The sequence below is a fragment of the Monopterus albus genome, unplaced genomic scaffold (assembly GCF_001952655.1).
Source record: "Monopterus albus unplaced genomic scaffold, M_albus_1.0 scaffold102.1, whole genome shotgun sequence".
Classification (NCBI taxonomy): domain Eukaryota; kingdom Metazoa; phylum Chordata; class Actinopteri; order Synbranchiformes; family Synbranchidae; genus Monopterus; species Monopterus albus.
Genome location: NW_018127982.1, coordinates 1,395,369 through 1,423,050, shown reverse-complemented (window position 1 = coordinate 1,423,050; position 27,682 = coordinate 1,395,369). Strand labels below are relative to the sequence as shown.

Sequence of the window (27,682 nt, the reverse complement as noted above, 5' to 3'; positions counted from 1 at the left end):
GAATGCCGACATGGCACCTTGGCCCTTCATAACTAAATAAAACAAGAGGGTTTTTAACTTAAAATGTCACTCCCAGAAAACATAAAAATTATTCAGCTATGCTGTTGAGTTTGCAGAGGGCAAGAGTTTAGGTGGAGTCACATAAAGCTTAATTATCACAGAAACATATGAAGCAGAAAAAGAGACTGTGTTGATGTAGAGTATATTTGAGCATCTTCATGAAGTATAAGTTCCATGCATTTAAATGGTTACTTAAGGCACTTGAATGCTGATGGGGCTTGCCATCAAGGCCACGCAGTAAAATGGTTGAACGCCAACATGACTTGTGTTGTCTGCCGGTTTCACTGGCTTCATAAATTACTGACATATTATATCCTGTCTACTTCAACTTCTCAGTTAGTGGGGGAGTAATGCAGAGCACTCTTCCATAAACAGAGAAATAATTGGGAAATGATTCATCGGTTTACATATCTCAACATTCCACCAATATTTCAACGGGGTTTCTGGGTATTTGACATTATAAATAATGCATCTATTTAACAGTGGAGGAAAACAAATAGCTAACATTTTCCTGACTCCTTTGGGTCAATGCAAACTTAATACAAAATAAGCAGTGTTGCACTGGAACACACAGTTCAATTTGTTTCCAAACTTTCTTCTTGCTGCCTTTTGATACACTTGGCTGTGTGGAGTAAAAGTGTTTGTTATCAGCATGTTACAGATCAGTAAAGGGTAAAGCTATTGCAGTGAGGTGTGTGTGTTGAAGCTTTACTCAGCTTAATAGTTTTGCTTGAAATGCAAGACAGTTTTTTCTGTAATTACATGATTTATTGATATCATGCCGCAAACAAACGTACAGTAATGTGCAACAGGAAGTGGGCAAATGGAGAGAAATATTGTGTGTTAAATAAATACTGTATGTTACATACAGTATGTAAGCTAATCCATAGGGCACATAGATATACCTCTGTCAGTCTGTCCCAGTGCTATTCTCAAACATCAGACTTCCCGTGACAAACATGCCTGCATGTGCACAAACACATAGACCCAATGATGTAGCTCTGTTTGGACTGTTGAAATTATGTGAAAAAGATTTGGTAGAGGCACTGACCCTTTGACATCTGTTGTTCTGACTATTTGGAAGGATTTACAGCCACTTCACCTGAAATTCTCTGACTAACTGTACCAGCGGAGTCCCTGCAGTCAGGTCAGTGATTTTATTTCTGACCTAGTGCTGCATCCAGAATGAGATTGGACAGGAAGAGTCCACTGGTAAAGTCCAAGTGAAGGCTTGCTCTGAGGAGCTTGGCAGAGTGATTGATTCCTCCTGGGAGAAATCCCTCCTCTGCTTCACTCTTTGGCCCAAGATTGAGTCCACTCCAGCACAGTTTTGCCAGATAATCTGTGGCTCTGATTGAAAATGAATCAGGAGGTTAAACCTTTTGGGTAGACACGATCTGGGTAGACTGCCAGGATTAATTGTCTACATCAGTGTGTGTGTGTTTGTGTGTGTGTGTGTGTGTGTGTGTGTGTGTGTGTGTGTGTATGCTTTGCAATTCTATCATATCCACTTGAGTCGTGTAATACAAACATTTCATCAAACTGAATATTAATCTTTTTTGTGACATCACATTTATGTAGAAAGGACAGAAAATATGTACATTTTACACTGCGCACAACAGTTAAAAAAGTGAAAATATACTCTAAGTATCAGCAATATGTTTAAATTCAATATTTTGCCCACCTCACATTGTTAGCAAAAGGTTTGGTGGAACAGAGGTTCAGTTTACAGGTCAGGATCCATTCTGTTTCCCACCTGTGGTCATGAGTTCTACATAGTGACTGACAAAGACAAAGAGTGAGGGCAGAAGTTTCTGAGATGAGGTTTCTCTGCAGGGAAGCTCACGTCTGCTTGTGGCTGAGAAACTCAGTGATCCACAAAGATCCTGACACTGAGTTACTGCTCAACCACACTCCACAGGAGCCAGTTGCAGTAGGTGGTACTACCAGGCAGGATGGTCTGCAGGTGCTGTTGTCACTGTGACATTGATTTGGACAAGCAGCGAGAAAATGAGTCAGCGGATGTTAAATAGTCTGTCTGTTGTCTGTTATGATGTGACATTTGTGTAAAATGAAAATGTAATGTGGAGATTGTATCTTGGCTATAAGGTTTGGATCCAGACATTGATCTCTGCACACAAGTATGTCTTTATCTTTCACTGTCTGAAGTTTCAGCTTGTCAGTTTGCTTCAAAAACTAACTGCAGTGTGTGCACACATATGTGCACACACCCAAGATGATTGCATTCTGTATTTTGTCTGTCAAACAGCTCTGACCTTGACCCTGTCTCAGTGGTTATTGATTAGTCTGGTTCTTACTTAGTATTTGTAAGCGTGTGTGTCTATCTCTGGATGTGTGAAACCTAAGGGCAGGGAGGTGTACGTGTGTCTTTCCATCTGTCAGTCTTAATGTTCATCAGCAAATTTGAAGATTGTATTATGAGTGAGACAACAAGTTGTTACAACAGGAACAGAGAGAGACTGATGAAAAAAAAAGCAAGCATGACCAGGAATTATGCAAAAAGAAGCCTTTCTACAATGATTTCCAGGTATAATGTGCTATGTACAATTACGCTGAGACTTCGGTTTAGATAAGTGGCATATTCACTGAATGTATCACTATCAGGTCATGAAATGGATGGGCTAGAGGGGCACTGCTAGAAAGTAGAAAGCTGTCACTTGTCCTAATAAATCCTAAGTTTGTGTCTGAACAATCTGATGGCAGGACCAGGGCTTTTGTAGACAAAATGAAAGTGTAGATCTGTGCTTCCTGGTATCAACAGATGAGGCAGGTGATAGAGGTTTTATGGCACTGTGAATGTATTTACCTTGCTTTTCACAGACAATAAGCATCTTATCATGGCAGCAGTTTACCATTTGTCACATGCATACATGATCTTTAATGCAACAACTTATCACAGGGATGCCTGCTGGTCTCTTGACAGTATTTATAATAAGTGTTCTATCACTTCTAGCAGACTGATGGGTGTGTCTGAATCAGACATCTGATTAACCGATTCCCAGTTGTCCCCAGGGCTAATGGGAATCAAATACCCCATGCTAAGTCTCAGTCTGGGATACATCAGTCTGCTGTGACTCACCTCGTTAGGCACAGTGTGAACAGCGAAACACAAAACCTGTACAGTTTGCATAGAAAAAAAAGAAACAATTGAAATAATTCTATTCAGGGTTAGAGCATTATTACACTGTATTATACAGAGTCTTGCACAAAATGTTATACAGCATGTGCTTATTACAGTAACACCTTTGCTGGTAACTCAAGATTCACAGTCAGCAGCACAGTGTATAGTGCTTTATTTATTCTTTTACACATCTCATGGTTAAAATGTGTGCTTCATACTAACCGAATGCTTTCACTGTAGGGCGTCAGTGAAGACAGGCCTGTCGTTCAATGCAGTTCGTCCCAGTGACTCAGCGCTGTGGGACATCGTAGTGGAGCCGGGCACAGGAGTGACCCCCAACACTGTCTCTGTTGTCTGCCACAGGAAGGTTGTTATCACTACAAAGAGGTCAGCTTTGTGTCTTTTCACCAGTCCCTTTCAAAAAATACTTTCTCTACACACAGGGGAAAAAAAAAATCATCTTTCATCACTTCTCATTGCCTCTTATTGCCTCTATTTTCTGAGATTTCGATAATACCCACTGCTTACATGAGGGAATGTGATCTGTTGTGGTGGAAAAAATATCCTCAATGTTACATTAACTTTACAGTGCAGGGAAAATCAATGATTTCTTTTTCCAGAGAAAAAGTAATAATTTGTGGCTTTGTAACCTTGTACTGGTGCAGAGACTGTAAGCAGCCAAGCGCACAAAATTTAGTTTATGTCTGTGTAAAAGAAAGTGCTGTTGCATCAGCTGTCATGTAGTATATTGCACTTGCTTTTGCCAGTCGTGGTAAGAGAATACCCATATGTATCTTCATTAGCTTTTAAAATGTATACCCGCTCTGCCTTTTGCAGATCCTACTTTGTGCAGGATTCCTTTTGACACCTTGACAGACACTTGGTGTCTAACACTCATTTCAAACAACTTCAGAATATTAAGGTGTTAACAAAAATTGTAAACCAGCGAGGCAAATATTATTTTTAGTTCTCTTGTAAGAATTTCTATTTGTATGGCTTTGTTTATTTTTACCTGGATGGGCTGAAACTGATACTTAAAAAAATCTGTCAGTACAATTATAGTCTTACAGAATAATCAGACACACATTTGTACCTATTATAATATATAATATGCTATAATGTTTTTATTTTTCAGGTTATAAAACAAAACAAATGCAAATATTTGCTTCCTATACCCTCTTTTTTACTCTCAAGATTGATGCAGTTGTTGAATGTCAGTTGGTTTTTCTTATTTTATCTTATCGAATATTAAAGTTTTAGTTGTGCCTGTTTGTCTGATAAACACTATCTGATTTAATCAGTGTTGCCCGATGCTGGTGGTGGGAAAAACCAGCAGCTACCTCTGCCCGGCAAAGTCCCACCCATGCAAGCGCACACCACCCACTGCCCGTCCGACCCACTTACTGTATCTGTAATCATCGTCGCCACCACATTATCCAGGCTTAAGTGCTTGCACATTCAGAAGAGAAGATTAGGAAGGAGAGATTTTCCAAAGTTGTGTCTCTTATACTGAGCTCCCGCACATGCAATGTATGCAAGCGAACACACGCACACACATTCCCACCACTCTGCTTTGAAGTGATGATACGTCCAGAGGTTTAAAGTCCCCCTAATAGATGGATTTCCAGGAAATAGGGGCATTAGCCCCTTCTGTCCCTCTTGCAGCATTTTCAGTGTGAATCATTTCTGTTTACAATCTGTGTGGAGCCACTTAAAAAAATACAGGAAGACAAGAACATTGCAGTAAAAATGGCATTTTATTTGGGCTTATTGCAGAGCAAGTTAGTTTTGCATACTTTCAAGTACATTGGTCCAAGACAGACATGACCTCCGGCAAGTTGTACAGGTACAATTATACATTCCATGCACTAATACAGGATTTTGATTTTGTCTGTTGTACAGTACATTTGACATGTTAAGCTCAATATGGGATCAGTCATCTTCTTTAATAAAGGATGTTAAAGGAATAGTTTTCCATTTTGGAAATATGCTCATTTGCTTTCTTGCAGAGAGTTAAATGAGAAGATGCAATTTGTACACCTAAGTTTATCTTAGCATAAAAACGGGAAACACATAGATATATATGCTGGAAAGAGGAAGGGGGGGGGGGGGCCAAAAGAAAGGTTTTATCTTGTTTGTTTAATCCATCCAAAAGCCCAAGTGTAATAATGACAAATTCTAGTTTTATGGGGTTATGTGTCAATTATTTATTTCAATCCTTATGCTTAGCTAAGTTAGCAAGCTTAACTGGTAGCTTCAGACTTATGCTGCATTTCCACTTTAGGAACCTTACGAGTTGTATATCCCACACAGCCTCCAGCATAGCCTCCAGGGTTGACGAGGACTGTCCTGCTTTGTTTTTACACTGATCACACTGGTCAGGAGAAACTCACCTTCAGAGATGGGAAACATGGGGAGCAGATTTTCATTGGAAAAATATTCATAAGAAGAACTAGAATCTCAAATGTGCTTTTCATCAGTGACATCTAGAGCCACACATCACCTGAGAATTGCCTCTTTGATTGAATTCTTCATTCCTCACCCCCCAGCTATTAGTCCTTTTAACAGAGCATGAACAAGTGAATATGAGATATGCTGTATATGTTTGTTCTTGTTGCTGCTGACCTTTATTAAACAGGACCTTTAGCCATGTGAAGGTTCATTGTTTTGCTTTATGCAAAGTTTTGCTCCACTTCAAAGTGCCACAGCTCCATTCACATTCTGCTCTATTGTCCCTTCCTGCTGGCTGGTATGCCCACACATTTTCTGCAGTATCGAATAATATCGCATGCCATTTCCTCGACAAACCTTTGTCCAGAGTACTTGGCTGAAGTCTCTGCCAGGTCATTTCATCTTCCCTCCACACTGTCACCTTTCTTTTCCATATGCTGACAGCAATGGGACTTGTATTGCTTTCACTTTTGCACAAATTTCAGAGTAATTTTTGCCTCTTTCATTTTCATAGACAGTGTCTCTAGAAATATGTGCTTTTCTCCTTCATAAGACATGAGAGAGTGCACAGGTCACATCAGCTCATTCTCCATCTGTTATACCAAGGCATCTTTGTCTCTTGACACCAGACAGTTTCCAAAAGTTTCATAAAAATATTTGGCAGGTTGGATTGTTAACTCACTCAACTGATGTCTTTTTTGCTGTGTTTTGTTTTTTTTTTTTTTTACCTGGATCAGCCTTAGTAATTTAACAATGGACTGGTCAGTCCCTAATATAACACAAATTTGATTTATATCTTTATACTCACAATTATACCTCTTCAAATGTATACCAAGAATGTATGAGGTAGCTTATATGTAATTACTGAACACAGTTAAACACTTGATTCATTTCCCTTTAATTCAGTAATTTACTTGTTCATTTTCTCACGTAATGTAGAGCAATCAATAGATCTAAATAGTAATAACTGCCAAAATGAACAGCCTGACCCACATTTACAATATATTTACAGAATATCAGCCTTTATACTAGACCATGACTAGGACAGCTGTACATAATGTTGTATATTTACTATATTTGAATGCAACCCTTATCTAACCATGCTCTATTTCAACAGGGGTCTTCTTGAAGTTTTACAAGTGGACTTTGTGCCGAAAGATGTTTCAGAGCAGGTTGAGACTCAGACTATCTCCTGGCGTCTGGAATTGCCAGGGAACATCAATGATGTGGGCATAATGCAGATCCACACAACAAAGAAAGACTATGTGGGGCTGGCACCTCTGGTCATGGTGAGCACACAATCTGTGTCAGTTCAAAATGCTGACTGTGAGATACATTTTTAATCTCCTCACATGTATAATACATTTAAGCATGAATCTGCATATCTTTTAAAATTATGTTGTGTAACAGTGAAGTGAAACAACCTATTTTATAACTATGCTGTGGCTTCTTTCCTTTAAAGTAGTTGTAGTAGCTTTACATTTTGGGACAGTGTGTACAATCAGAATTAAAGCTGAAAATAGTGTGCAGTATGAGGTTTTGCATTGTCTTGATGAAATATCCATGGACATCCCTGGAAAAGATGTCGTCTTGAAGGCAACAGATGTTGCTCCAAAATTTCTATGTATTTTTCAGCATCAATGGAGCATCACAGAAGTGTAAGTTCCCTTTGCCAAGGGCACTGACACAACCCCAGACCATGACACACCCTGGCTTTTGGACTTGTTGCTGGTAACAGTCTGGATGCTTCTTTTCATCTTTGGTCTAGAGCACATGGCATCCATTCCAAAAAAAACTGAAATACTGGTTCGTCTGACCACAGTACACCTTTCTACTGTGTGTTGGTCCATCCCAGATGTCTCCGAGCCCAGAGCAGTTGACTGCACTTCTGGACACTGTTGACATAGGGCTTCCTTTTAGCACAGTACAGTTTTAAGCAGGATTTATTGATGTAACTACCTATTGTAGTGCCTGACATAGGTATGCCAAAGTAATCCTGAGCCCATGTGGTTATATTGCTTATAGAGGAGTGACGATTCTTGATCCTTGTCCTTTATGCACTGAAATCCCTCCAGATTCCTTGAATCTTTTAATTATGTTATACACTGTAGGAGGTGACATATTCAAATCCCTTCCTGTCTTTTGTTGAGGAACATTCTTTTTAAACATTTCAATAATTTTCTCAGACATACATCCTCAGCCCATCTTTGCTTCTAAAGGGCTCAGCCTTTACTAGATGCCACTTTTGTACCAAATCATGATTGAAACAAAGTGACAGAGACAGCCATGTGAAAAAAAAAAGGCAAAAAGGCCGGGAGCAGATTTACAATAGAGCTGAACTAGTTGAGCTGAACTTGATCACCCCAAGCCAGATTACTGCACAGTTTGTGGAATCAGACATTAAGATCTCTCGGTCAGCCAGCTCCACAGAGCGCTGATATTGCTTTCTTATGCTGTGCTACTCCTGATCTGGGGGTTTATGTTTTGGGGCAGTGTTGCTGTCTGAAATAGAGCATGTCCTTTTGGAACTGCGGTCAGCAGCTGCTAGGGCGACAGAGTTCAGAACATAGAACATGAAGTTGCCAGGGAACATCTGCTGAGTGCTGTCTGATGCTTTAGTCTACAAGCATCTGAGCTTTTTACACACACATACTTCCAACACCTTTAATATATTAAAACACCATATCAGATATCTTAAAATCTGGAAAGTAGTTGTAAATCCATGTTGACAAAAGAGTTAAAATATAAAAATGACAATGTGTAACAGCTAAGCTGCTGCTCAATACCTGGTGGTAAAATGGGTTGGAACATTAGAAATGTAATCAGGTTTAGTTGGTAGAGTGAGTGGAAGTGCAGCTCTATGGATAATACAATGGAAGGCTTCTTTTCATGCAGGTGTGTGAGTCTTTCTAAGCGACAGACATGTACTTTATATTATAATTGCAGAGTTATTAGTTTTTAGGTTTTTAGTGCATCTGTCCAGTTTGTGTATGAGTGTTGCGTCAGTGTGAGTTGAATGAACTGCATGTTTTAATCCCTGTTAGTCTTGCTAACACCCACTCTCTGCCTGTCATCTCTGCTCCCATACAAATACTGTAGTGATGGTTGCACTGTATCATGTCCAGCAGGATGTTCAGACATGTTTCTTATATATGGTGGCCAAATGTGTCAAACAGAAGAAGGTGAATTTTCTTCTTTTCTTCCAAAACAACCTCAATCATCTAGTTTCCTTGTACATGACTGTGAATAAAACTGACTCTGTTCACAGATGGCTGACTCGCTCTCTATCTACTCTTCTACCTGCACAGAACACTGATATCTTGAATACAGCTGTACTGACGGGTAAAATAGTGTCAGTCCCAGTGAAAACTCTGGCTGTGGAGGCCAATGGCTCAGTCACAGATGTGACCAACTACACCAGCTGTAGGACTACAGAGGAGAATGTACTCAAGGTAAGCCAAAAAAGCCACAGGCTCAAATGCTTATTTTAATTATTTCCATAGTGCTTGTAATTCACATGCCAGTTACACAACTCCCCCACAGCTTAATGGAATTTAGTGCAAGACATTTCACTAGTGTTTCACTTTAGTGCATTAGCGACAGTACAAAAGCTCATCTAAATAAATGTTATTCAACTGGGGAACCTGATCACTGCGCATGCAAGCTTTGTATCATAAAAAATGTAAAAATTCCTTGAATAAGTTTTAAGCAAATGAAAACATAACTTTTACATAAAACCCATATTCCAGTAATAATTCCTCTCATATTTAATAATAGTATGAACTGAATATATCATCCATGCCTAATTTGCATACAAAGCAAGTTTGCTGAATGTTTAACTATCCTAAACTGATTTTGGAGGCATAAAAAGACTAGATTCATTGTGGTGTATGACTCCAGGGCAGTTATTGTAACTGTGCCTTCATACTCAACAGGTCTAGGTTTAGTCTCTCTCTCTCTTTCTGTGTATTTCAAAATATATTGGATAAAAACAGCCACTTCAATCTGGTATTGAGCTGAGCTCATGATCCCACCACTCAGACCATAAAGACAGGATTTGACCTCTGTGTAATGGATCCATGTTAGCAGAACAGTAACAACAGAGAGAGAGAGAGAGAAAGAGGGGGACAGAGATTAAGTAGCAGAGAAGAAGAAAACGAATTATACTATTTTCCATTGTCCAACATAGCAGCCACTGACTTTGCGAGTGTGAGGCAGTGTGTTTACAGTAAGTGTGTAAGCTTAAGAGACTGAGAAAGTCAAAGAGAGGGCAACTGCATTTGTAATGATTTCCTGTATCAGTAGTGAAACATAATCCAGTTATTACTGTGCCTCTGAATGGTCTTTTACTCTTCTTGTGTTCACTGACCCCTCTTAAAGCAACCAGACACAGCCACCTTTTTATGCTGTAACTGCCACATGTATAATACACAAACTCATAGATGCTTTATTTCAAGTTTATGGTCATTGAAGTCGCACTGAGGAGCAAGCTGACAAATTAACATCAGTTTAAAAAGTTGTTAAAGGGAAAAAGCAAACAGTTGCTTATTTAAACATCAGGCAGACACAGTGCAACATTATCATTCGTTTAGAGTTGTGCTTCTGACTATGTGATGAATTTAAGTTCAATATTCACTTTCCTTTTAGATCTGATTTAGTTTACACTATTTCCAGAAGGACATAACTGACTCTTTAGTAGAGACTTAGGGACGAGCTCAGGTTTTTACTGAAGACAGCTGCAGAAACAAACCTGAACAATATGCTAAAAACACACCAAAAAAGCAATGTAGAGGAAGAGGACTGCAGGCTCCCGTGGGATTGTCATTTTAATAAAAACGCTGACTAGTGCAAGATAAGGTCCAAATTTATAATGTTTTAGATTTTTGATGTACTTTTTGTGCCGTTTCATGCAGCCATAATGGCCTCTCTTGCAGAGGTTGCATTGGCACATATTAATACTAAGCTTCGTCTTCCATAGTTGTGAACATTAGTGTTCTGAGTCAAAAGGTCTTGTACTGTCTTTATCATAACTGTCATTTTAACAAAAATGTGATGTTCACTATGACAGGTCATACAACCAAAGCATGTTTCACAAGTTTGCTCATAGATTTTCATATTGTACAGAAATGAATTGAGAATCATGTGTAATCATACACACAGTTTTCTAAAGCAGCATGTTTTGTAAAATATGAAGTTGCTAAGTTAAGTTTAAATGATGGGTTAAAATACAGTATTATACTTTTAAGATACTTTGTGCAGCAATGCATTATAGACCAGAAGCTGGCCACAAAAGAATAAAGAGTAAAGTACTAAGGTGATGCACAGGGAAGCAGAAAAATTGCAAGACAGCAATGACTATTAAAACCTTTAATGTGGATGGTTTTTAATGGATGTGGATATCTCATTAGTGAACAAAAAAAAAAAACACATTATTTGAGTGCTTATAGAGTTTATTTTTCAAGTATCCACTGACCCTGCAGTACAGTATATTTACTGTACAGTGGAAGGCTACACAAGACAGAAAGCATGATGGGAAAAGGTCTTCAAAGACTAGCATCCCTCAGCAGTTCCACAGGAGTTCAAGTTGACTTACCTTGGAAGTCATTCCTCCATCACTTCCTCACTTTTTCTGCCTCCTCCTTTTCACCTCCCTCTCTTCAGCACTACACTCTATTCTCCAGTCTGGTGCTCTCCAATTACCTCTCTGGAGCCACTGGTTTGTTAAGATAAGTGGGACAGCAGTGGAGATAGACTCCAATCTTAAATAAAACACACAAACTGCTGTGTCTCACCTCATTGCTCTCACTAGTGGGGACTGCAATGAGCCCACCTATAGTACAGTGTTACAGGAACAGTCATAAGGCAGCTCTAATTTATATTCTCTAACAGTTTCATAAAAACCACAGTCGTGAATTTACATGACATGAACAGAAACGGTGTGTGATTCCCTGGCCAGACTGGAAGTAGTATGGAATAAATAACGTGTGTGTGTGTGTGTGTGTGTGTGTGTGTGTGTGTGTGTGGTTTTAATTTATTTGTATTGGTGCCTCAATTCCTCCTTCCCCTTCCTTTCTCTTTTAACAGTTGCTTACAAAAACTTTCCTTTTCCATTGGACTTTATATAGAAAATCTACAAAAGTGTATGTGTGGAGAAGACATTTATAGAATGACAGACAGACAAAAAGTAATGACATATTATTGTCTGAGCATTTGGGCCATGTTCAGCCCAGGACATCACCCTTGAATCCCCCAGTCACCTTTTGTCTTCCTATTTTTTTTCCCGTCCAGGTGTCAGAACACTGTGACTATGTTTTCCCGTCCAGGTGTCAGAACACTGTGACTATGTCTATGTAAATGGGAAAGAGACAAGAGGAAAGCGCAAAGTGATGCTCAACTTTACCTATGGTTTTTTGAGTGCCCAGCTGGAGATGAGTGTATGGATGCCACGCTTGCCCTTGCTCATTGACGTGGCCGACCCCGAGCTGAGCCAGATCAAAGGCTGGAGGGTTCCTGTTACCACCAGCAGCAGGAGGTAAGGTCCCATTAGCATGATCCTGAGGATGTCGTGAAATATCTGATGGAAAAGACAATTCCATATTGTTTATTGAGAACAGACACACAGAGCTATTATTGCATAAGTCAGAATTACAGTTGTGAAAAATGTAGTAAGCACTAGATAACTAAAATTTTTTAAAACATTTGTAACCACTATAGTTAAAAAGAAAGATGGTACAAAGTCTCAAGTATTCAAGCCCTAACTATAAGTCTATTAAGTCTAATCTTAAAGCTAGAAAGGGTGTCTGCATCCCGAACTGAGACTGGGAGTTGGTTCCACAGGAGAGAAGCTTGATAGCTAAAGGCTCTGCCTCCCATTCTGCGTCTGTGGAACCACAAGTAGACCTGCACTCGGAGAGCGAAATTCTCTGTTGGGATGATAAGGCACTATGAGGTCTTTAAAATACGATGGAGCCTTGTCATTAATTCCTAAAAGCCACAAGCATACAATGTGTATGTTAGGAGAAGGATGTAAAATTCTATTCTGGATTTTACAGGGAGACAGTGGAGAAAAGCTAATATAGGAGAGATATGATCTCTCTCGCTAGTTCCTGTCAGTACTCTGGCTACAGCATTTTGGATTTACTTGAGGCTTTTTAGAGAATTATTGGGACATCCTGATAGCAAAGAGTTACAGTAGTTCAGCCTGGAAGTAACAAATGCATGGAGCAGTTTTTCAGCATCATTTTGAGACAGGATGCTCCTGATTTTGGTGATATTGCACAGGTGAAATAAGGCAGCTCTAGAAACATCGGAAAACAGTCTCTAAAATGGACTAACAGGCAGCCAAATGGTGTTTATGAAGGACTGTAAGGGCACATTGTTATCTTAATCTGTATTTATTTAGTTGTTTGTGGCCTTTAGTATTCACTCATATCTAATGTTTTTATTGAATAACTTTCAAACTAATAATGACTATAATGTGATTCCCATTGCAAGGTTTATAGGTTTAGATATAGGTTTATTATGAGTGTCAGATTATAATGGAAATATTGCTCTTATGGCGTCATGGGGAAAGTGATGGAGGAGCTAACACTCTCTGAGTGCTGTCTAGTTGCATTTTGTTCAGTATCATATGCCAAAAAAAGTTGTTAGATGTCCATCTGTGATTTTTGAGCCATATCGTTTGCATTTTGCTGATGCTGTTGTCATGTCAAGTCTAAAGACCCCCCAGTTTATATGTCAGGCATGGGATGTAAGTCCATAGCTCTGGTATAAAGGGCTTAATGTACTGTAAGAATTTGCATTAAGAATAAAGACACTCTTCAGCCTTCCTGGAAATGCTTGTTACATTTGATGTTTTTTGTCAAATGTGTTTGTGACGTTTTCATGTGTAAGCAGCCACTCATTAGGTTATGCAGATGACCTTGTAGAGATATTTCAAAGGAGAAGGAATCAGTTGATGTGATGTACACTGAGTTAGCCCTGTAAGAAACTGTTTTTTTTACAAAGCTTTTATTAATAACTAATTGATGTCAACTGTGCCAGAGAACTCTTGATTCATTTGTATGGTCAATTTTGAGTCTGTGGTGCTGAATTGGTTTGTATTATACTGAGAGATATGTTTCTAATATCCTTTTGTATACTGTATGGGTAGTTAGTCATAAAAAACATCACATGTATGTCTATTGCATTAATGGGTAGGATAGTGTGGAGCCAACATTGTTGCCCTGGAGAAAAAGGTTAGTGGACGTTCATTCAATACTTAGAGTAAAATCATTATTTTTCACTCAATACTAATCATGATGGCTGACTGATGGACTTGGGGCTTTCATTTCCTAAAACATTCAATACCTGACTCGAGACAACAAACAGATACTAGGTCAAAAATGTGAAACGTCTATGGTGTGTTATTAATGGCTAATCTTAGCTCATGATGTAAAAAGTACTGAATTAGTCATGTCAACTGTATGGGACAGAAAAGCAAATGGAACTTCTGTGACAGGCAGCAACAGACTGATGTCAAACTTTGGGCTTCATAACAAAACTCATATACTGTTTACTTTTGTTCTTGAGTAGAATGCCTACTAAAAACTGTGGGGATTCATGAAATCTTCCCCACTGTAATATTCTGTGTGTGTGTGACATTAATTTGTAACATATGATGTTTTGAGGTACATTTTTCAGTGTCGTTTTATCTCTGGTGGTTTCAATTTTTTTATAAACATTTGCAATCAACACTAATAGTATTATTATATATTCATGGACTGAGAAGTTTCCTTGTGTGGTGTTGAATCACACTGATGTAAGCAGCGTCTCCATCACATGCTAAGGTCTTCCATCCATCAATCCATTATCTCCAGTGCTTATTCCTGAATAGGGTCGCGGGGGCTGGAGCCAATCCCAGCTGACATCAGGCGAAAGGCAGGGTACACCCTGGACAGGTCGCCAGTCTATCACATAGCTATGCTAAGGTCTTACCTTAGGCTATTTAATAATGGTGTTTATTTGGACCATTGCTCTTGATAGGAGCTTTCTGCCTGCAGTATGAAAGCATTTCCACCAGCATATCCTCCAACCCTCCAGCGCACCCATAGTGCAGTGTGTGGCACACCAGCTGCGCTTATGATAATCATATGATCAGTGCTGAGAGGTTTGAGGGTGGTGCACAGCTTAACCTCTATCACCCACAAACAAATCACACAGCAGTAGGATCCTGGTTAATTTAACTTAAATTCATTTAGAAGGAAAGGTCACGCAGCATGTGTTGTGCCTCCACAGCAGCAACAGCTTTCAGAGTCTCTCCTGCAGGTTAAAAACAGTATATAGTTTCACTGTGAGCTATTTAATAAAGCTTCAGCCAAGGTATTGTATTGCTTAGAGAAATGAACTGAGCCCGACTGCCAAGAATACACATACTGTATAATGAGTACTGATCTTAGCTTATTTATAAACCATTTAGACCTACCCAGAAATAAAATGTATATCTGTGAAAAATATGTGCATAATTGTAAATAACCATGTAGTTCAATGCATGCAGTGCCATAGTATTCATAATTTTATTGGTCATTTTGGGAAACATGCTGATTCAGTTTCTTGAAGAAAAGCGATTATCACTTTTTTGCCTGCACACTAAATACAGTACGGCTCTACAGTGAGCAGGCAGATAGTCTAGCAACATCACAAGACTGGAACAAGGGGGAACAGCTACTCTGGTTCTCTCCAAAGGTAAAAAGCTGGCCATAGGTATAGTTATAGGTATAGGTTATTTATTGCAGTCACTCCAAGAGATTAATAAAATCCCCACAAAACCACAACTTGTCATTTTTACACTTTGATTTTTGTATAGACAAGCTTCCCAGGGTAACTACTCCCCCTCCTTCTTAGTCTTTATGCTAACCTAACCATCACAAAGAAATCAGAAAAACTCATTCCCTAATAAGCTTAAATGTGTCTGATTGCCTTTGTGCTCTAGGTCAACATGGGACAGTGAGGAAGAGGAAGAGATGAGGAAGGGCAGGGGCTGCATGCTTCAGTACCAGCACTCCGCACTCAGGGTGCTAACACCTTTCATGGCCCAGGCTGACACTGAGTTGCTGCCTGACCCACTAACTGGGCCACAGCCTGCTGAATACTTCCTGGGTCCTGACTGGCAGGTAAATACATTTTAACAGCCCTAACTGATGTTGACGTGGCAGCACTCAGCTTTAACTAGATGTGTCAGATAATAATGGTGAATGGAAAGAATTAAGAGTAATGCTCTTTCTTGCATTGACAGGTGGATGTAACCAGTCTTGTACGCTATTTTATAAAAGTGTCAGACCCTGATATAGCCTTGGTGCAAGACGGGGTGGTGCTGCAGGGACGGGCTGTGGGCTCTACTACAGTACAGGTGAGTCATGAGGGGTGTGTGTGTGTGTGTGTGTGTGTGTGTGTGTGTGTGTGTAGGTGGGATTTTAATTGTTGCAGTGCATGCTACATCTATGTATATATCCACCTGCCATTTAGATGTGGTTGTGCTTGTTTCAGGTGCAGTCCCCACTGACTTCATCTGTCCTGGCTGAGAGGAGCATCAGGGTGGTGGATGACAAAGTCAGTGTTACACAATTGGGGGTGCAGCTGGTTTCTGGACTCTCTCTGTCCCTGCAGCCCAGCCCAGGGAGTAACAGGGGCATCATTGCCATGGCAACAACACGGGAGATGATCACACAGCGCAAACAGGTAAGTAACTGGGAAACTGTTAAACATACACGATCAAAGCTCAGTGCACAGGTCTGCTGTTTGTGGCAGTACTCTCTTTTCATTCCTGTTAATACACATCTTTAACCAAGTCAAAGAACTTGTGTAGGACCATTCAACAGAATGTTAACATCATAAAATATCAAATCATCAAGTAAAAATGTCATAAAAAGCCTTATTAACACAAGATGTTTCACCAGAGAGATTATTCAAACACAACTTCAGATTGATTTGGGCTGTGAATAAATGTCAAAGGTGAGAGCTCACGCTCTGGTTTTCTCTGTATTTATTCTAACCGTGTAATTATATATGGGCTTTTTAAGTAAGCCATTTTCCCACCTGCTGGTATTAATACAGCCATGTTTTGCCTATGTGTGCAAAGTTTAAAACACTCTTTGGTTATTGCTTTCTGTGGTCACTTAACAAGAAATACCCAAGCATTCCTCAATAACTCATAGTTTTTCTCCTTTTATTATGCACACCTGCCTAAAAAACGCTCACAGGTGCATGTATCATAAAACAGCAACAGATACAGCATCACCATCCTCAAAGGCCCCACATTTTAAAATCCACATGGTAACTTTCCATTTGGCCACATGCAAATCAAACCTTGTATGTAAAAAGCAAGCACTGATTTCATTGTTTAGTGCAGCTGTAGTTAACTGGTTTAGTGATTGGATGCATTCGAATGTTCATTTAAGTCTATTTCTCTCCTAAATTTACTAGGTGTATGTACTGTTATACAACTGGAAAGTGCATTGTTAGGAATTTGTGGAGTAGCTTTCACCAGTATAGAGACAGATTGCTTGGATCATACAATATTTAGGCAACGATGCATTTGCAACTACCACTTCAAATGTCTGGCAAGACATCTGTAGGGAGACAGACTTGTTGAAAACCACTAAATATTTAATTTGAAATAGTATTGAATTCAACATTTAATGTAAGGAAATAGGATAAAATGAAAACAAGTAATGGAGTCTGCATGTTGGGTTCATTCAGATCAAGATCATACCCTCAGTCCTTGTGAGGTCCAGGGAGTAGTCATATCTTATAACTCTGATTATCTAAAAAAAAATACATGCACCAGTATACTGTACCTTAATTCAAAACATTTTGTTACATGTTGTAAACCTTCTGTGAAGCACAGTTGAAAATTTCACTTTCAATTAAACTGTTTTAATGATGTATACTATATCTTTGCAGCAAAGATATAATGAGCTTATACAGAGAAAATCTGAATTTGGAAAACTGACACAACAAAGCACATTTTTACCAAAATGTCCTTAGGGCTGTGACAATATTTGTGTTTTCTCTTTGACTCCCAGTGTGATCTCATTGTGTTCACAGCCCTGACCATCATCAGTAGTTACCATGCTGTGTGAGAGAGCGGAAGAGACAGATAGGGTGCAAAGATGATCATTTTAAAAGCTTGGTCACACATTTAACCATGGCAGGTTGCCCATTTCAAACCAGGCAGGGTGCAGCAATTAGGTGGTCAAAAGCTGTTGAAATGACACCTCACTTTACCTACAGTACACTATCACTGTGGCTGGTCTGCCCATCAATAACAAACTATTAGAACCATGCCAGTGCAGATGACCAGCCATTTGTGTCTCTGATTGTAGGTGTTACTGTTTTGCTCCGGGCGATTCATAATGTAGTCAAACTAAAATATAGGTTAGGTCTGTGGCGACCCAGCAACATGAAATCACTGTATTAATGCCATTGTATTGACTAATTCTGCTCTTAAAATGACCCATGTCACTGTATTACTTTGTTTTTATGCCAGAAGTGTAGACTTCTATTATATTTACTTTATCCACTTTGGTTAAATTATATTTCCTATTATGATTACATAGGACTATAATCTATGGTACAATAATGGCCTACTGAGTGTTATCATAAAGAGATTGGCGAGGCAATTTACTGTTAACAATGATGTGACTATTGCTCTCACTGAAGGCAGAGGGAATACTGAGTCTCTGCATGTGTTCAGACCTGATTTTCTACATACTGTGAACTAATTGTTCAGTTACGTACAGTCAGTACTGTAAGTAAGTTAAGTTTTATTTATGTAGCACAAAAACATCAGTTTTAAAAAAAAAGCACAAGAATATAAGTGTCTTGAGAATTTTTTTTATGTTTCAATGGAAATGGATAATCGTATTGTAAGAGGTAAACTGTTTCAAAGTTTAGAGGCAAAGACAGTGAATGCTCAATCTCCCATCAGCTTGCAATAAGTCAGGCTCTTGGAACATCCAGTAGGCACTTGTTAGTTGGTCTGAGAGACTTTAATTAATAACTATAATTTGGTATTGACAGCCAATGGCAAGAGACCAACACTGGTGAAGTATGCTTTCTGCATTTTGTCTTTGTTAGAAGTTGGGCTGCAGCATTGTGATCCATCTGCATATAAGCTATATTTTCTTGGCTGAAGAAGGAGAAAAAAGTATCACAATAGACTAGTTGTGAGGACACAAAAGCGTGGAATAATACTCTGCATTTACAAAACATATGGTTGATCTTTAAAGTGTTTTGTAACTGAAAACATCATTCTTCATCCGAACAGAGAAATCAAAAGATGAGCTGATTGTAATATCAAGATTCTTAATACTCCCAAGGCCACTAATACGGGCTTTTGTTTAATCTTTATTTAAACTCAGAAAGCTTTGAGACAGGGTCCAGGCAGTCCTTCAGGTCTGTGTGTGGAGATTGCCATGTTCGACAAAGAAATACAGTATCATCAGCACAAAAATGAAAAACTAGGTTAAAATGGCAAATTAAAAGGTAGAATACAAATGATGAATAAAATAGGACCAAGAACAGACCCATGAGGTACCCCACAATTCAAGAAAGCATTATCTGACATATCATTCACCAACCATAACAGTAAACTGTCTAGTTGATAAATTATTTAAAAAACTGCTAATAGCAGAACCAGCTAGGCCAGCCTGTCAGTGAGGATTCATTGAGCCATGCTCTAAGGTCCAGCAATATTAAAACTGACAAGTCTCTAGAGTCATCCTGCATTAAAATGTCATTTAGTACTCTCAGGGTGCTGTATTTTTTACAAAACATCTCAAAAATACAGCTGGAATCCAAGTTCACAGTTAGTTTGTCTTTCTTTCCTTCTCACAGGAAGCACTGGTCAGCTGCTGGGTTCAGTTCAGTGATGGTGCAGTTACTCCACTGGAGCTGTTTGACCACAACATCTACTCTCTGACAGTCTCTACACCAGATAAGAGGGTGGCCACAGTACGCCGCACCCCACTGTCCACATTTGTAGTAGCACAAGGTGAAGGTGATGGGAAGGGTGTGCTGGTCAGAGTGGAGTTGAGGATCTGTGAGGAATGCCAAAAATCTAAAAGGAAAAGCAAGTTAGCAGTAGGCATTAGGCTCCTCAAGGTCAGTTTTCTGAGTAACCGTAGAGGTGTTGCAGGACAAGGTGGTGGTCAAAGTGGGGTCAGTAATGATGGAAATAAAGATTACAATAGTCATCTATCAGAAATGGAGGGACAGCTCAAAACAATGGTAACATCACAGGTAGCCATCACAGATATGGATAAATGGTTGGTAACAAGCACAGAACCTGAGGAGGAAGAAAGAACCACCTCAACCAATGTGCAGCCACATGTGGTGTGGATTGGAACTACAACAAGAGCTACAAGAGATACAGCATATAGTATAATTCCCACAACTGCCACTACAATTATGAGCACACTTAGCTTAAATACACTGAGCATTACCAAACCTGTTGCAACAACAGTTGGTATTGTTATTGGAGGTAAAGGGCAGAAAAGCAGCTATGGAAACATGCTTGACATTCCCAATCCACCCTCCAACAAAGACATTCCTAAAGCAGAACTGACACCCAAAAAGGAGTCTCCTAAATATAAAACCCCAAAAGTGATTGAGAGTGATCTCATTAGGACTTTTAGAGCTATGTCAGACATGGAAATTGGCATGTATGCCTTGGTGGGGGTCTCCTGTGTAGCCATCTTGGCTTTTTTGCTCAACTGTGCTTCGTATAAACTCTGTTCCCGGAATCAAAAGACCCCTGTACAAGGAGACCCAGCACCTAGTGGGGACCCAAAGGATCACAAGCATGACTGGGTATGGCTGAAGAGCAACAATCACAGCACTCCTGCCTCAGGTGCCCAAGATCAAGTATCCACACTGAAATGTGAAGATCACATTCCTCTGGAGTCCCATCATTCCATAGACTCCAAGGGCCACCGCAGCCTGAAGAGTACCCTCTCTACTGTGAGTACTCCTGCTGTACCCGAAAGAACCGCCACCCTTGGCCGCAGCAGATCCAACTCCCAGCAGCAGCAAATTCAGAGCAAGGCGATCGACCCCATGGCAAACCATTCAGCCACCTTACTGGCCAGGCCTCACTGCTGCGAACCACTTCATTCCCCCACCAGTAAGAGAAACCAGGTCCAGTTCACCACTTTCACCACTTTGGATTCCAAGCACTTGGCTGCTCTGAAGAAAAACAGTGTGGATGTAAACTGGGCCAACCAGCAGCTGCAGCAGCACCAGACCACTGCTGAGCCCCAGACACCTTTACCTGACATGCCATGGCCTGTAGTCAAAACTGTAGGACAGCTCCAGTGAATTTGTTTGGTTGTGTGTATGTGTGTGTATGAGTGAGTAAGAGAGAGGGCTATAATTAAAAGAAAAGAAGCTGGCTTTCATTTTATTTTTTTCTTGATAAAAGATAAATAACTTTAAAGGAAGCATTTAGGGAGTTTAGCTAAATGGCAATTTATAGTATGTATCTAGCCACAGGGGTTCACGTCAGTGACTCCTGTGCTGGTCCCCAGCCCAGATAAATAGAGAGGGTTGTGTCAGGAACGGCATGCGGTGTAAAAACGTGCCAAATTTAATCATGCGAATCGGATTTGCTGTGGCGACCCCTAATGGGAACAGCCGAAAGTAGAAGAAGAAGCTAAAGGGCACTTTATATTAAAAAAAAAAAAAGTGTGTGTTCACTGCAAGCCTGTAAATACACTATAATATGTCATGTTGTACCAGTGAAGACCAACATTAAGAGACACTGTGTTCTTTCTTTAAGATTAAAAGCAATTTGCAACCAGTTTTTATCTTCTAGATGTCAGGTCTATTTGTAAGATGTGTTCTAGATTGGACCCTGTAAATATATATACAATATATTTGTATTGTTACCTATTTCTAACACAAAACTAAATTTTCATCTCCTCCTCCTTGTATATTTCTGTTGCCCCTGTAGAAACAGTTCCAGATATTGCTAGTTGTCAGTGTAAATGCAGTAGAGGAGGGATTATTTCTTCTAAGTAATCATATTCTTTTCCAGCCTTTTGTACTTTTTTCCAGGATCCCCCCCAGAGAATACCTGAAGTATCTGTGCAATTTGTCAGAGAATCCGCAACATTTATCAGGTTATTTTGAGCAGTCTGTCACTTTACCAGATATTTATTCAAATCAAATGCATGCTATGCAAATATAGTCTGTGCAGAGTTTGAGGTGGACATTGTTTTGGAATTTTTAACAAAGTTATCTCGAGCTTCGGGCTTCTCCTGGGAGGCTGGTTCTACAATTTGTAAAAATGTCTAATCTTGGTCTCTTGACTCAGAGCAATACATAATCAACTGTGAGATTTTTTTATGTATGAATGAAAAATGCTCATGCCTTTTCTATATAACATTCTCTTGCTTTAAAAATGTGATGTTTATTTCCTATGAAATCCCAACAATAAAAATAAATGAATACATTTTTTATAGTTTAAATTTAATTTAATTTAGTCATTGGTTTGAAAGCCTATAAAACAGTACAGTCATTCACAGAAACGCACAGTGAATCTTCAGATTATAGGCTGAAGCTCTGCTATGAATCAGTGGGATTTAATTATGTCTAATCACTGCTGAATGTGATTTAAGGCTGATGTCATCATTCATCGAAATGTCACGCTGACAGCAATATATTTGTTATGCCTGCCAATGTTGCAGTTCTCTGCTGCTGCACAAAATGACTATTGCACAGAGCATTAGAAAAAAAATGGGAAAAAGGAAACACATCCTCATTTTGTGTATTTTGATAGTGTCCCCAAAGAATTACAGGTATTTCATCAATGGTACAGGCTTACATATGATAACTCACGGCTCATTTGTCTCTTTTTCTCCATCCTCCTTCCTGTGTCTCTGAGGTGACCGCAGCCACACTTCTCAATATTACATTCTTGGAGCTGTGATGCATAAACAGCATCTCCAGCTTAAAGAAGGCACATAAATCTGATGCCCTGCACCATAGGAACTGGCAGCTGTGGATATGACAGCATGCATTGTCACTCCTTGCTGCACAACAGCATCATGTGGATTTAGAGCTTTGATAAAAGCAATTTTAATAACTTCCCCCAAATTCTTTTTCCTACAGGCCCAGCATTTTTGTATGTGTATAACCCCCCACCCATTTGCCAGTCAATTCATCTGTCCATCGGCAGATGGAAAGTAAACAAACTCGCCTGAGAGATAAGGAGTGATTCAAAGCTGTCTCTGTGGTGCATCTTTTGATTGTGGACCTGCTTTCTTATATTGGACACAGAATTCAGAACTCAGAAGTTCAGACACAATAATAATAATTAAGATATAACATGTGCACAGTTTGTATAACAACAATATAGTAACAAAATGTACCATAAATGTGCTTTTCCACTGAAGTACTGTTGCTTCATCACCAGCCAGGGAGAGCTCTGGAATTAACTGTAGTCATCATGCACGTCATTAGCGGTTGGGAAACAGCATAATGAAGTATAATTCCTGTCACATTATTTTGGAACTAATCTATTGAGATACAAGTCCATAACAGTCAGGATTAATTTGCATATAACGAAGTATGTAAATCATAAACCCTCTGAGATTTTCTTGCAAGCAACAGCACAGGAGTCCATCTGTATCATTGCCGCAGGATCTCTAATCTGGAGCATCAGCTTCCCTATTGACAGATTTAAGGGATTGAGGTCATTGCCTTGGAGGATTAGTGTGCATTAGTGGACCCTCTCCATGGCACACTCATGATAATGTAGACAATGGCACTTATTTTGCAAGGCTGCTTTCCCAGAGGTTAGACATGTTCACAAATGTAAGCAGGTGTTTGTGGGAATATATAGCTGCAAATGGAAAAACTAACTTGCGAAAATGTACTGTGGTTGAGAAGTTATATACAGCTATTGTGTAGTCTTTTGAACTGAAAAGATATAAAAGGAGAGCATACAAAAGGTAGACAGACAAAGCCGTCAGTCCTAAGACAAATAAAATGATGAGAGAGGGAGCTCATCCTCACAGGTGGGGAGCTCGAACTGTATGGCAGCTCATTAAGACAAAGTACTTCGAACATCCCCGTTACACTCTTCTGTGTCATCGCTTGTCAGCACAGTGTCAGTGCTCAGGGTGTATCATAAGATAATGTCACCAGTTTTACAAAGAAGGTGACTGAAGGCAGATGTGCAGTTCTTTGTGTTAATGAGACATCTTGAAGAAACCTGTTTCGTCATAGCAGAAGAAAAAAATGACTCTAATTGAAAAAAGAGGAACTTCAACTAGATGAAGCAATGTGTAGACAGGCACTGTAAATGAGTATAGTCGCAATATTTGTTGTTTACAGTCAGTACGGAATTTTTTTCACACCGTCAAGTTTTCTACATTTTGTTATGTTGCAGACCCAACATGGATTCAATTAAAAAAATTTTCCTAATCTTCACACAATACTCCACAGTGTTAAGTGAAAACAAGTTTTTGCAGTGTTTTGTAAATTTATTAAAAATAAAAGGCTGAAATATCACATTTACATAAGTATTCAGACCCTTCACTTAGTATTTGATTAGTAACAGAAAAACATCTCCACAGCTTGATGCTGCCACCACCGTGTTTGACTGTAGGGATGGTATTAATGAGGTGATGCTCAGTGCCTGGTTTTCTCCACACACCCTGTTGGGAACTGTGGACAAATAGTTGAGTCATTGTTTTATTAGACCAGAGGATTTTGCTTCTCATGGTCTAATAGTCCTTCAGGTGCCCTTTGTCAAACTCCCAGCAGGCTGTCATGGCCTTCAGTCTGGCCGCTCTAGCATAGAGGCCTGATTGGTGGATTGCTGCGATGTTGGTTGACCTTCTCTTCAAATGTTCTTGCATTTTTCTCCTGATCTATGTCTTGACACAGTCCTGTCTCGCAGGTCTGTGGACAGTTCTCTCGGCCTCATGACTTTGTTTTCACTCTGACATACACCACCAGCTATGAAACCTTATATAGACACATGTGTGCCTTTCCTACTTATATCCAGTGCATTAAATTAGGCACAGGTGGACTCTAATCAAGCTGTAGAAGCATCTCAGTGACTAGTGATGGGAGTAGGATACACCAGAGCTCAACTGCAAGTGTCAAAACAAAGGATCTGAACACTTAGGAAAATTGGATATTTCAGTCTTTTATTGTTAATAAATTTACAAAACACTCTGAAAAACCTGTTTTCATGTTAACACTGTGGAGTATTGTGTGTAGATTTATGAGGAAAAAATGGAATTGAATCCATTTAAGATGAGTCTGACACATAACAAAATGTAGAAAACTTGAAAGGGTCTGAGTACTTTCCATACTGACTATCTGGGTAAGGAGATATACAACACATAATGTTTATAGCTGTGCAAGAATAATGAAACTGCAAAATGGCAAAGGAGGGTGAGGGAGGATGGAAAAGAGAGAACTCAAGGGACAGGCTTGGGCACAGAATGATATGGTAATTTATTGTTTGATTGCCTGCTCCTCAGATGTGTTTGAATGTTTTAATGATCCTAGTTATAATCCTTTTTGTTGCTTAGTGAAGGAACTGTGCAGAAAAAAAAAATTGTGCTAAGGCACTTTGTAATTGTCCACAGACACTAAGCTAGATCCCTGTTTTGTTTTTGCCATGTCCTTATGAGCTTTAAGAGCATGGCAGTTATAAATATGTTCATGTACTGTATACAACCTTAAATTCTAACTGAATTTGTGAGACCATGTAAAACTATAGTCTATAGCCATGCTAGCAACTCAATGAGTCTGAACTATGTCATGGTGATGGTAGAGGAAAAGTTGTGTAAATATAAAAATGATGTGAAAGCAAAATATGTAGTTTACTGATGAATCACTGTATCAAAATGCAATGACAGAAAGATCTAAAATAAACAAGTGCAAGGGCATACTCTAAATGAGATTGGCCTGAATGATTGAATTCAACATTAAACATTGTGACACAAACAAGCAAAATGCAATATAAAGAAAAAATGCTTTATACAAGAAGAGGATCTGACAGTGTGTGGAGTGTATTGGCAAGCCAGTAGTGTCTGCTCCCAGGTTCATATTCTGAAAAAAAGGTCAAGACTGTATTCAATGAAAGAGTGAGATGAGTTTAAATCAAAGCAAACAAACACCAGGCATGCTGCAAGGGCAGCTAGTGTTCCGCTTCTGTCTACATTAATAACCTTAAATAACAGTTCAGAGTAACCTTCTGTCACAGTTCTGAACATATGAATACAATGAAAAAGATAGACCTTTTAAACAACTGACAGATATAACAACAACAAAACACTTCCCCTCGAAAGAACCTGGCGGTTACATTCGTGATCTCGGTTTAATGCCAAAACATTTAAGGGAAAAAAAAAAACATTGCTGTGTCCAAAATCAGTCCCTCATTCACTTAGTCTTACCCCTCAGGAGGTAGAGCGGGTCATCTCCTAACTGGAAGATTAGCAGTTTTATTCCTGGCTTGTCCAGTCCAGATGGGAGTGCGAATGGGTGAATGGCCAAATAGTGTGAAAGCACTCTGAGTGTGTTGCAATGCATAGAAAAGCGCTATACAAGTGTAAGACCATTTACCATTCACTGCTCCCTGTTTAATGTACACTCAATAATTCACTTAATAGTGAGCAGTAAATAGAGACTTTGGACACTTACTACTCGTGGCATTTTGTGTCATAACTAACAGCTGTAGTCAATAGTAATTTTCTCAGCATAGCATTATATTGTGGGATATATACAAACCTCTGAGGCTGAGAAATGAAGCCAGTGTGTGAGGCGTTACACCTGCAGTTCCTGGAATGACCACATATCAGTTTCTGAGAACTTAAAAAATGAAAAACTATTGTGACAATAGACAAAACTGACTTTTTGAGTTATTGCTTTTCTCATTCCTTTTCACTTGGACAACTGTGCATAACACACCTACAGCAAATTTAATTTATAATAAGGGTAAGGTTGGTTTTCTTGCTAATGACACTATAGGCTTGACACATTACAAAGTATATTAGCTATATCGGTGTTCACTTTGACATTTGTAAAATGTATGGTGTTGAAAACAAATGGAAGAGTACATAATGAATACAGATACTGGTTTATATAGTTAAGTAGTCCAGGTATTATAATAACAAAGCTTAGGAAAACCAAAAGCTTTTAAGGAAATATCATTTGCAAAAATGCTAAAAATCTATCACAAACTTCACATTAGATTACACAGCTGTGATGGGTGGGTTAAAATAGTCTAGAGGAATGAGGAGTGCTGCATTTATAGCAACTCTGCCACCACAGATGTCACATCTTTCACACAACATAGCAGATTTGGTTTCTTTCACCTCCAGCACCTTGCTTCTGTCATCTAAATTTATTTCCTAAAGTTGTTATTGTGTTGCACGCAACTGAAACCAGTTTGAAAAAGCCATGAAAGACATTTTATGCCTTCTCATTAAGAAAACATATTGGTTCATTGCTGATTGGGCCTTTTTATGAGTTGTATGCTGCAAAGTTGCAACCAGAAATAACAGTGTTTCTACTTTCAGAAAAAAGAAAGAAAGAAATTATGGGACTGCATGGATGCACCATGGTGACTTTAAAGGTGTTTGTAATGGAATAGTTGTATTCATCCCTGAGATAGCTGCAGGCACCCGTCTGGCTTCTCACTTACTTTTCCACCTCATTTCAGATCTAAAGAGTAGGGTGTGTGTATGTGTGTGAGAAATATACACGTGCTTGCACACAGAATGTGAGCCTATGTCTGACTGTGCATGTCTGCGTATGGGATGAAGGTAAAGGAGAGAGAGCTAGTCTTTCACAAACAGCAGAAATAAGGAAAAATATGACAGGCTGCAAGATGTTCAGGAAGAGTTTCTTGAGGTTCTTACAGATGGTTGAAATATTTCTTTTTGTTTAGCTGACAATCATTTTGAAGCAACAGTAAGCATCATTGTTTCATCTACAGTATTTGTTTTAGAAATGTAGTATTGACTT

General features: G+C 39.2%; 1 protein-coding gene across 1 annotated transcript in view; it reads left to right on the top strand.

The window, feature by feature from the left end:
• LOC109965606 (transmembrane protein 132D-like) overlaps positions 1–22,119 on the top strand; it is a 28,667-nt gene extending 6,548 nt beyond the window's left edge. The window contains exons 3-10 of the mRNA XM_020609757.1: positions 3,443–3,589; positions 6,771–6,942; positions 8,962–9,105; positions 11,977–12,185; positions 15,624–15,804; positions 15,927–16,040; positions 16,178–16,369; positions 19,529–22,119. Of these exons, the coding sequence (XP_020465413.1) occupies positions 3,443–3,589; positions 6,771–6,942; positions 8,962–9,105; positions 11,977–12,185; positions 15,624–15,804; positions 15,927–16,040; positions 16,178–16,369; positions 19,529–21,010 (2,641 nt within the window). The 3' untranslated portion in view covers positions 21,011–22,119. The remainder of the gene's footprint in view (positions 1–3,442; positions 3,590–6,770; positions 6,943–8,961; positions 9,106–11,976; positions 12,186–15,623; positions 15,805–15,926; positions 16,041–16,177; positions 16,370–19,528) is intronic.
• The last annotated feature ends 5,563 nt before the right edge of the window (positions 22,120–27,682 follow it).